The following is a 10,330-nucleotide window of genomic DNA, read 5'->3' as shown; positions in this document are numbered from 1 at the left end:
GGACAGCTTGAGGCTCTGTCTCAAAAAAAAAAAAAAAAAAGTAATACATATTTATTGCAAAAAATGTTCAGGAAACACAGAAAAAAAGAAAAGGTACTCATAAACCTAGCACCCCAAAATAAACACATTTAGCATCCGGGTGTATCTCCTTTCAATTTTTTTTACATATATATGTCGCCAGTTTCCCAAACTCTATTCTATGAAACAATAGTTCTGTTTTAATAAATGTCATAAAACAGTAGGGTTATATGGTCAGTAATGCTTGCGAGATGCTGAATTAAACAAATTTAAGCATGTTTCTTTGTTCCAGGACTTGTAAGAATTTTTAACAGGCTAATATGAATCTCTACAAGGGGCATAATATAGAGAACTTTCCAAACTAATTTAAAACGATATTTTTTAAAACGTGGACATGAGTGGTTTCACCATCTCCCCATATAAATAATTATTTAAGGTGTTTCTATGTATTCACTATTATAAGTGTAATACAGGTAATAGTGTTAAAATTATTAATTTGCTTTTCTCTTTTGCTGTTCTGAGTTTGAAATTGTTGGGATTCAGGCAGTTGTCTGTTTCTCAGTTCTTGGTATGCTCTTGGTGGAAGATGACCAGGCCCACCAAAAAAGCAAGGCAAGTGTGAAACAAAGTTTACTGAGGAAGAGCAACGTACAGGTTTACAGAGCAAGATGTGCTCCCCATGGCCAACGAACAGGTTCCCTTTGCCATGACAAAAAGCCTCTGGTAATGGCCCAGTTCTGTTATACTGGCCGGTATGGCCCCTCTTCATGGTTCAGGAGTTACCATGGAACCAGTTTGATGGACAGTTAACGACACGGTAACTGAGTCTCTTTCCAAATCCTCTTGTGCCTGGGTTGTCTAGCCTGTTAAGTCTTTCTCTACCTCCTGGAATAAACATTAAGTCTCCACCTTCCATGGGTTAAAACTCATTAAGTAAAGAATAGACTAGTTCTTGTTAGTGCCCCCTCTGCCTTCAATGGGTCTAACTACTCTTAAGTAGACAGGATTTTCTCTACCTCCAATGGATCTGGACATTCGTTAAGCAATGAATAGGACTTGCAGTGTTTCTTCTGGTTCTGTGAAATGGTTCTTCCAAGTTACAGAAGATTTACAGCAGATTAACTTGCAGAAGGCCTCTAGCAGATGACCTTTGATCTCTTGCACCACATCCCAAGTTACTGAGCTATGACCAGGCCACCTCCTGAGCTGTGTTTCTGCCACACCATTTTCCATTTTGGGTGGCAGCCCACTTAATAAATCACTGCTCTTAACTTTACTTGGCCTGGTTCCTTGTGGCACCTTTCTACCATCTAACAAATGGTGCTGAAACCTGGGAAGGAGGCAGTCCTAGGACCACCCTGGACCCTTGCTGCAGCCCCCTTAACAACCAACACTGCACACTAACTCGCTAAGACTCAGTGAGTTGGAGAAAGGCCCTTCTTCAGGAGTCTTGTTTATCCATCTGCCTGCCTGTCTTTTCTGCTGCAAACCCTAGTGCTAGGTCAAGACTATTCCCTGGATCTGGGACACGGGTTCCTATCTCCACAGTGCCCAGCTAATTTTTTTTATTTTTATTTTTAGTAGAGGTGGAGTTGAACTCTTTCACAGGCTGGTCTCAAACTCCTTAGTTTAAGCAATCCACTTGCCTCTGCCTCCCAGAGTGCTGGGATTACAGGCACAAGTCACCACGCTCAGCCTAATTTTTAACTTATTATTCATTTATTTATTTATTTTACTCTGTTAAACAAAGATTCAGAATGAAAGTGTACTTTGTCTAAGTCTACCCACCCGTGTTGCTTTTTGCTTATAATTTGCATGGAATATGGTGAGAGTAAATATTACTTGTTCTTACCACGTAAAAAAAATAGTAACTACGTGAAGTGGTCCATGCATTAACTAACTTGATTGTGGTAATTATTTCACACTATATATGTATATCAATCTATTCTATTCGTTAAATATATACAATTTTATTTGTCAGTTATACCTCAATAAATCTGTGAAGAAAAATTTAAGAAGACTAGGAGTGGTCAGCTATGTCAGGACCTCAATGGAGGACATGATAGAGGCTTAAAGGAACTGCCGCCAGTTGGGAGCTACTGAAAACATTGTTCAAATGAAAAGATGAAGCGATGTGTTAGAGACTAACAGGGAACAAGACCAGTGGAACAACAGCTATTCCTGTGATACCAGCAGGTGCCAGTTCAAACAAGCTGAAGTGAAGGGGGACAATTTCTCCCCATAGCATTGTATTAGCCACACATCCTTTATCCCATCCCCCCAGATGTTAGGAGCAGATTGTCATTCTTACTAGAGACAATCTGCAGTGACTGTTGATCAGTTTACAGTAAGCTTTAAATCAGATTTCTATTTACTTAAATTCTTTTTCACTAAACGGCAGGTAGTAGGTTAGGAGGGCAGTCAAAAGCTATATATAATAAAACAGAAGAAAAACTGCAAACTTCTGAGTTTTGGTGTTAGTTTCCTTTAGGACCCTGCTACTCAAACAGCAATTTGATGAGCATCCTTATACACAGCTTCATCATCTTTATATTCATGTCCAAGTTCTTCCTTGCTATAAATTACTGAATGTGGAATTGTGGGGCTATAAGCTATGAACATTTTTGATATTGTTTCACATAATGGGTGTACCAATTTACATTCTGGGCTCATAGCCTTTCCTCTTCTGTTCTTAACATTGGGTTATCTCCTTGGTTTTCTGTATATATTTCAGAATTATGTTTTGCAATGTATTACTTAATTTTTGCCTTTATTTTAAAAAATTCTTGAAGTGTCCCTCTGCTTTGTAGACCCAGAGTTTTTAAGCTTCTTTTTTAAAGTTTAATATACACACAGAAAAGAGCACAGGTCATAGAATTACCACAAAGTGAACAAGTTCCTCCTTGTACTCCCCCTCCAGATGGACAGCCCTTCCTAACCCCCAAAGTAAACCCAATCCTGTCTTCTAACACCATAACCTTGCATGTTTTTAAATTTTATAAAAACTAAGCCATGTATATGTATTCCTCATGTTCTGAGATTCATTCATGTTGATGCTTATAGTTGTAATTAGCCCATTTCACTCATTTCCCATAATATCCCATCATATGAAGAAAGCTCTACTTATTTAGACTGTTAACTATAGGACATTTGTATTGTTTCTGCTTCTTTCTGTTCTAAATAAATCTTTCATAAATATTCCTGTACATGTCTCATAGTGTACACATGCAAATTTCTATAAGGCGCATACCCTATGATTAAATACCTGGGTCAAAGGGCAAGCAAATGTTCCACTTTGTGATGCAATGCCAGCTTCCCAAAGCCACTGCACCAATGTACACACACCTACTAGTAGTTATGAATGTTCCCATTGTCCCATTTCCTTGATAACATGCAATATCATCAACCTTTCAATTTTTTGTTAAGCTGGTGAATGAGAAATCATGCCCCATTGTTTTCTTAGGTTATATTTCCCTAATAACTGATAAGATTAAAGACATTTTCATGTGCTTGTAGATCATTTGTCTTTCTCTTCTATGAAATTCCTATTGATGGATTTTGCCCATTTTTCTAATTAGAAGTTTTGCTTATTCATCAATAGACATCTTCATAGATTTTATATACTAATCTTTTGTAGGCTATGTACGTGAAAAATACTTTATCCCAGTTTGAAGATTGTATTTTCACTCTTCATATGGTGTATTTTGATGAATGGAAGTGCTTATTTTTTTTGAGATAGAGTCTCACTTTGTTACCCTCAGTAGAGTGCCATGATGTCATAGCTCACAGCAACCTCCAACTCTTGGGCTCAAGTGATTCTCTTGTCTCAGCCTCTCAAGTGGCTGGGACTATAGGCACCCTCCACAACGCCTAGCTATTTGTAGAGACGTGGATTCTCGCTCTTGCTCAGGCTGGTCTTGAACCTGTGAGCTCAGGGCAATCCACTCCCTTTGGCCTCCCAGAGTGCTAGGATGACAGGCATGAGCCACTGCGCCTGGCTTGGAAGTGCTTATTTTGATGCAGTCAAATTTGGCAATCATTTCCTCCATATAATTATTTTAGTGTTTTATTTTCCTAAATAGAATAAAAAATAAATAAAAAAAAAAAAGAAATCCTTTTCCACCCCGAAGTCATAAAGTAATTATCCTATATTGTCTTCCAAAAGTTTTTATAGTTTTGCCTTTTATGTTTGAGTCCTTATGCTACTTGGTATTTAATTTTTGTGTGGTGTAAGGTAGAGTCCACTTTCTTTTTTTATATCGCAAAAAGTTATAATTTTCCACTCATGAACTTTGAACTGAACCTCTGTACCTAAAGGCAGTTCTAGGAACTGAGAAAAGCAGATAGTTGCAATAAATTCCAAGAAGCAATAAATTCCTAGGAGGAAAACCAGATTCTGCACAATGACCACCTTGAACTGGATGGAGCTGGCCAAACATAAAAAGGCACGATAATGTTGAAAAAAAGACAAGTTGTATGACCATCCAGCCTCTGAGTCAGCTGACTTGCTTTCCCAGTACTTTTCCACTCGGAGCTTTGCCTTAATAAAACTAACTAAATTTTGCTCAAGGAGTCACTCTTTCTTTGGTTCTTCTTCCTACTACGGTAGCTTAGATAAAGTGCTTACTTTCTACCTTTTATCTAGTGTTAGTGTTTGTTTTGTCATTATAAATACCCAATGTGCCAGAACCACAGAGTGAAAATCTGTCCTTTTCCTGGTCACCTCAAACTCTTGGGCTCATGCGATCCTCTTGCCTCAGCCTCCCAAGTAGGTGGGACTACAGCCCCCTGCCACAACGCCCAGCTAGTTTTTCTATTTTTATTGGAGTCGGGGGTCTCGCTCTTACTCAGGCTAGTCTCCAACTCGTGAGCTCAAGCCAGCCACCTCCTCGGGCTCCCAGAGTGCTAGGATTACAGATGTGAGCCACCACGCCAGACCTATGGTGTCTTTTGATACATAAATTTCTCAGTAAATATCACACTCGGCATTATTCCATTTAATTGTCAATGGTTTATGTGCATTGTTTAAGAAATCTTTATCCCAATCTAAAAGTTCTTCGCCTGTCTTTTCTGTCAAGGGCTTCGAAGGTGTTTTTGAGATTTAAGTCCTTAATCCATCTGGAATAGATTCTTATATTTTTAATATCACATGAAGGAGGTTTCCGGTTTCAGCTTTTCCAATATAAATAATCACTTTGAAGAATCAGTTAATGAAAAACCCCTCTTAACTTACCTAACCTGCCACTTCTGCCACTCGTACCATGTACCACAGCTCTATACATGCACAGGTGTGTTTCTGGGTTGTCTATTCTATGTCATTGTGCAATTAGTCCATTCCTGAACCGATATCACTCTCTTAATTCCTCTCTTTTGGGCCCCTCCCCCTCTTCCCTGCATCCCTCCTTGTAGCGCTCTCTCTTCTCCCTCCCCCTTGTTCCTTTAGCGTGATCTTGGGGAAGGAAACCATCAATCATGTGAGCTCAGGCTCCTAGCAGAGAAAACTGGGCCACGTAGCTCGAAACTTCTGCCTTGGATTTTCCCTTCTTGGTTATGAGCGCCTCTCAGTCAGTTTTGATAAAGGTCAGAATAAGATTGTATGGCATAATAAACTGCTTCTGATACTGTGAAGCTACAAGCTTGCGGTAAGATGGCCAAGAGCCCTGTCAGAGCAGGAAGCGTTTGTTTGGATCAGAAAGCCTTCCTCCCTGTGGCTGCTGTTTTACCGCTCCTGAGGCGTTAGGATACTGAGATATCCTTGTCTGGGAGTCATAAGGAATGTCTGCTCCCTTAGCTTTCACTAATCCTTAAAATTTTTGTGGCATTAACAGAAAGAGATTTGGCCTTAAAAAAGTAAAAACGGTTTGCTCCCAAAGGCAATAAGGACTTTCATCATTAAACAGCATGTAGCAATGTAAATGACAGAGCAGTAGCAGCGCAGGAGCCTTAAAGGCATTTTCGCAATTTCCAAATCTTGAAGAGTACACTGGCCTTGCTGTGGTCACGTTGACTTATGGGTAGGGCCTGGAATTTGCCAATCTCCAACACTGTTTGTTGAAGCGCCACCAAGCCGGCTGATTCCGACTTCCCCTGTTTTCCTGAGCATACGAACCGCTCCAGGGGTTACATCAGCTAGAAGCTAGGCGCAGCCCAGGTGGAGCGAAGGGGAGGCCACTGCAGCCGTTGGATGCCTCACTGACACCAACACGAATTTGGCCCCCTCCCGGTTCTTGTTCTTCTGGGATTCAGCCCAAGCTACCACCTTGAACCTACAGGGGCCAGGCTAGAGCTACGCTTCCTCGGGGTCCTGGCTGGCTGCCCCGCAGATCGCTGGGCGCCGGGAGGTCTGTAGCGTGGGCGAGTCCAGGGGCGGGGCGAGTGCGGGAGTGGGCAGGAGCGTGGGCGGAGCTCCGCCCACGCCCGCCCGGCGCACCGCCTGCGGGGCGGTGACTGGCCCAGCTGCTCCGCTTCCCCACCGCCCCGCAGGCCCCGAGCCCTCGAATTCCCAGCGCTGCCGGCTCCCGAGTGCCGGTGTGCCAGCTGTGTGAGATGACGCTCAAGGCCAGCGAGGGCGAGGGTGGGGGCAGCATGCGCACGGCCCTCTCTGACCTCTACCTGGAGCACTTGCTGCAGAAACGTAGCCGGCCGGAGGTGAGCGGGCCCACCAGGTCCCCAGGGTGCTCCAGGCCCCACCGCCACCCCGAGACATTCCCGGTCCGCGGCCTCATCCCCTGTGGGGATCTGCCCCCAGGGGCCCTGTTCTTTGGGGTCCTGGCCCAGGGGTGGAGGCCGCTGCAGGCTGACGGGTGGGGACCGGGTGAGCTCGCCGCACGGTTCGTGCCGGGCGCCGGGTGCTGCACTGAGCAGCCCTTGTAAATGGAAATCAGGAGAGGCCGCGGCCCGGACAGAGCGCTTAGTAAGGTCAAGGAAAACTTCTTCCTAGACGGAAGTCGGAGTAGCAGACTTTAAGGAACACACCCAGGAATAGGTCTGCCTAGTGGTTGAAGTGCTTGTGTTTGGGTCAGCAGAAATACTTGTGAAAGCCAACTTCAGGCTGTACAGAACTCACTCACTGTCCCTCTGCATTTAGGCAGGTTCCCTTGCGCTATGCGGCAGAAAGGGTGGCTTGTGTGTATTTGTGGGTGGGGGAAAGGAATCCAAGTATTTTGGAGGTAATTCTTTCCTCCCATTTCCAGTGATGGACGATAAATTGCTATTAACCTCTGTTGTCGAAGATACCCTGAGGATTAGGTATCTTTTCATACCTGGCAAGTCTCCCAATCTCAGTGCTTTACAACAGTGAGCATTTTCACGTTATTTCTCATACTTCTCCTTGTGGATTGAGCCTAGCAAGGGTTGTCACTCGGGGTTTCTCACTCAGGGGGACAGCCACAGGGATACTCATTGGTGTGGAGGTTGGTGCTGGCTCTCGTTTGCAGCCATTAGCCAGAATATCAACCAGCAGCCTCTCCGTGGTGCCTTAGTTTACCTCACAGCACACTGTTCAGGTACCAAGGAGTGAAGATCCAGAGAAAGAAAGAAAGCAAGAGAGAGTGTGCCAGACAGAAGCTGTGCTACCTTCGAAGACACAGGCTCAGAAGTCATGGCATGAATCTCTTTCCTAGACTGCAAAGTCTTCCAAGGCAGGGATGTTAAACACGCTTTTCTTTAAATACCCAATAAGTGGGTCCTCAGAAAGGTTTGCTGGGCTCCTGTGGCTCAAAGGAGTAGGGCGCCGGTCCCATATGCTGGAGGGTTCAAACCCAGCCCCAGCCAAAAACCGCAAAAAAGAAAAGAAAAGAAATGTTTGCTGATTTAATAAATGACTAAGTATTTACAATAATCCTCTCATTTCACAGATAAGGAAACTGATGATCTGGAAGGTAAATCAAACAGGAGCACCATAGACATCTTTTGCCTGGGTGGCTCAGGGAAACAACTGGGCATCTGAACAGAGCTAGATTTTTTTATCTACAGAGTCAAAGATCAGTGTATTTTCTGCTTCACTACTTTGCCTCTCTTTTATATACCACTCAGTGAAGTGTTCACATTCGTCTGTCATTTCTAATCATAATTTCAATAATCTGGGTTTAAATGAGTGCAGAAACGACATATTGTTGTACAAAGGACAACACAAAATTGAAGGTTACGCAGTGGAATTAGAGCTAGAAGAGAAACAAGGTCTAAAACTACTTGATTCCCCATAAGCATGCACGTGTCAATTTTTTTTCTTCCCTACAATCAGTCCTCACTTGATGGAGCTTTAACTGTTTTTTGGTTTTTTTTTTTTAAACTATTTGAATTTATTTTTGGCAGTTTTATTGAGATATGATTGACATACCATGGAATCATGAATTTTAATTGTTGAATTTGATCACACTTGACAAATGTATATAGTCAGGTAACCACCACCACAATCATGACAGAATAAACACATGCATGGTTCCAGAAAATTCCCTCCTCCCTCTTTGCAGTCAGTCTATTTTACCCACCTGGAGCCTGGCAACCACTGATCACTATAGATTTACCTTTTCTAGAATTTTATATAAATACAATTACAGAGTATTAATATTCTGAGTCTGTTCTTCTTTCACTTAGCACAACCTGACACTGTAAACCTATTTGTTTTTGTCCCTTATGAGCATGCTAGAAAGAAGGTGTTGCCTTCTGGAAGAGAGGCCCCATCGCTACCAGAGTTAGGTTGTGGGTATGCCCTGTGAGTAAATAGCAGTTTTTGTGGGGCTGTGAGTTTATACTGTAAGATTGGATATAATCTGTTTTGGTTTTATTAAAAGATTTGAAGAAGATGGAATAAGAAAACTTTCTAACTCCCTAAATGAAATAGCAATCACATCTGTCGAGGTGAAAGAATGTCTGAGGGAGAAACTTAATATGATAAGGGGTGGCTTGACCCCACCAATCATCAAATCTTATTTCTGAAGGTTCCCCTTTTCTCTGGGACTCTTACCAGTCTTTGCTGCAACACCAGGCTCTGCCTTTCACTTGTGTGGTTTTGGGTGACCTGCTGAAACTCTCTGCCATAGGTCTCTTGTCTCCCTATGAAACTGGCAAGTTCAAAGGTTTGTGGTGATGTTTATGTGAGAGAGTATTTGTCAGGCACATTAAGCCATGCTGGACGTGCAGGGTAATGGCCCAACATCTCACTAAGAGCTGTCTGTTGGCTCCACGCCTGTGGCTCAAGCGGCTAAGACGCTGGCCACATGCACCTGAGCTGGCGGGTTCAAATCTAGCCCTGGCCCACCAAACAACGATAGCTGCAACCAAAAATAGCTGGGTGTTATGGCGGGTGCCTGAGGCAGGAGAATCGCTTGAGCCCAGGAGTTGGAGGTTGCTGTGAGCTGTGATGTCATATTACTCTACTTGGGGCAACAGCTTGAGGCTCTGTCTCAAAAAAAAAAAAAAAAAAGAGTTGTCTTTCTAGGACAGCAGTTCTCAACCTGTGTGTTGCAACCCACAGGAACTGTGTGATAGGGCTGCTACTTTAGGAAGGTTGAGAACCACTAGTCCAAGAGTACAGAAAGTTTTCATGTAGGCTGGGCACAGGGATTCACACCTGTAATCCTAGCACTCTGGGAGGCTAAGGCGAGTGGATTGCTTGAGCTCATGAGTTTGAGACCAGAGCAAAAGCAAGACCCTGTCTGTACTAAAAAAATAGAAAAACTAAGGCAAGAGGATTACTTGAGCCTGAGTTGGAGGTTGCTATGAGCTGTGACGCCATAATACTCTACCCCGAGTGACAGCTTGAGACCTGTCTCAAAAAAAAAAAAAAAAAAGGCAAACACTAAGTGTTCATGTAGTGCAAATATAAGAAGCAAGAAAACCCGCAATACATGTTAAAAACAGGAAAACCCGCAATACATGTTAAAAACAGGAAAACCCGCAATACATGTTAAAAGCAGAAAGTTGTTGGCTTCAATAGACATAAAATTATTTAGCTAAAAACTTCATTAACAGGTATCACTTTCTTTTTTCTCTTTTTCTTTCTTTCTTTTGAGACAGAGTCTTTGTTGCCCTCAGTAGAGTGCTATGGTGTCACAGCTCACAGCAACTTCCAGCTCTTGGGCTTAGGCAGTTCTCCTACCTCAGTCTCCCGAGCAGCTGGGACTACAGGCACCTGCCACAATGCCTGGCTATTTTTTGTTGCAGTTTGGCCGTGGCTGGGTTTGAACCCACCACCCTCAGTATGTGGGGCCGGTGCCCTTCTGAGCACAGGTACTACCCTAAAGGTATCACTTTCTATAAAAGTACTAAAGATTCAAAACACAAAGTTTCACTTCTTTTTTTTTTTTTTTTT

The 10,330-nt window shown here is 43.0% G+C and overlaps 1 protein-coding gene across 2 annotated transcripts in view; it reads left to right on the top strand.

The window, feature by feature from the left end:
• Positions 1–6,400: 6,400 nt before the first annotated feature.
• The window catches only part of MPP1 (membrane palmitoylated protein 1), a 41,215-nt gene continuing 37,285 nt past the window's right edge, over positions 6,401–10,330 (top strand). For both annotated transcript variants that reach the window (XM_023508560.1, XM_023508559.1), the window contains exon 1: positions 6,401–6,666. In XM_023508560.1, the coding sequence (XP_023364328.1) occupies positions 6,565–6,666 (102 nt within the window). In that variant the 5' untranslated portion in view covers positions 6,401–6,564. The remainder of the gene's footprint in view (positions 6,667–10,330) is intronic.

The sequence above is a fragment of the Otolemur garnettii genome, unplaced genomic scaffold (assembly GCF_000181295.1).
Source record: "Otolemur garnettii isolate 467f Iridium unplaced genomic scaffold, OtoGar3 scaffold00259, whole genome shotgun sequence".
Lineage (NCBI taxonomy): Eukaryota > Metazoa > Chordata > Mammalia > Primates > Galagidae > Otolemur > Otolemur garnettii.
This window is presented reverse-complemented; position numbering and strand designations above follow the sequence as displayed.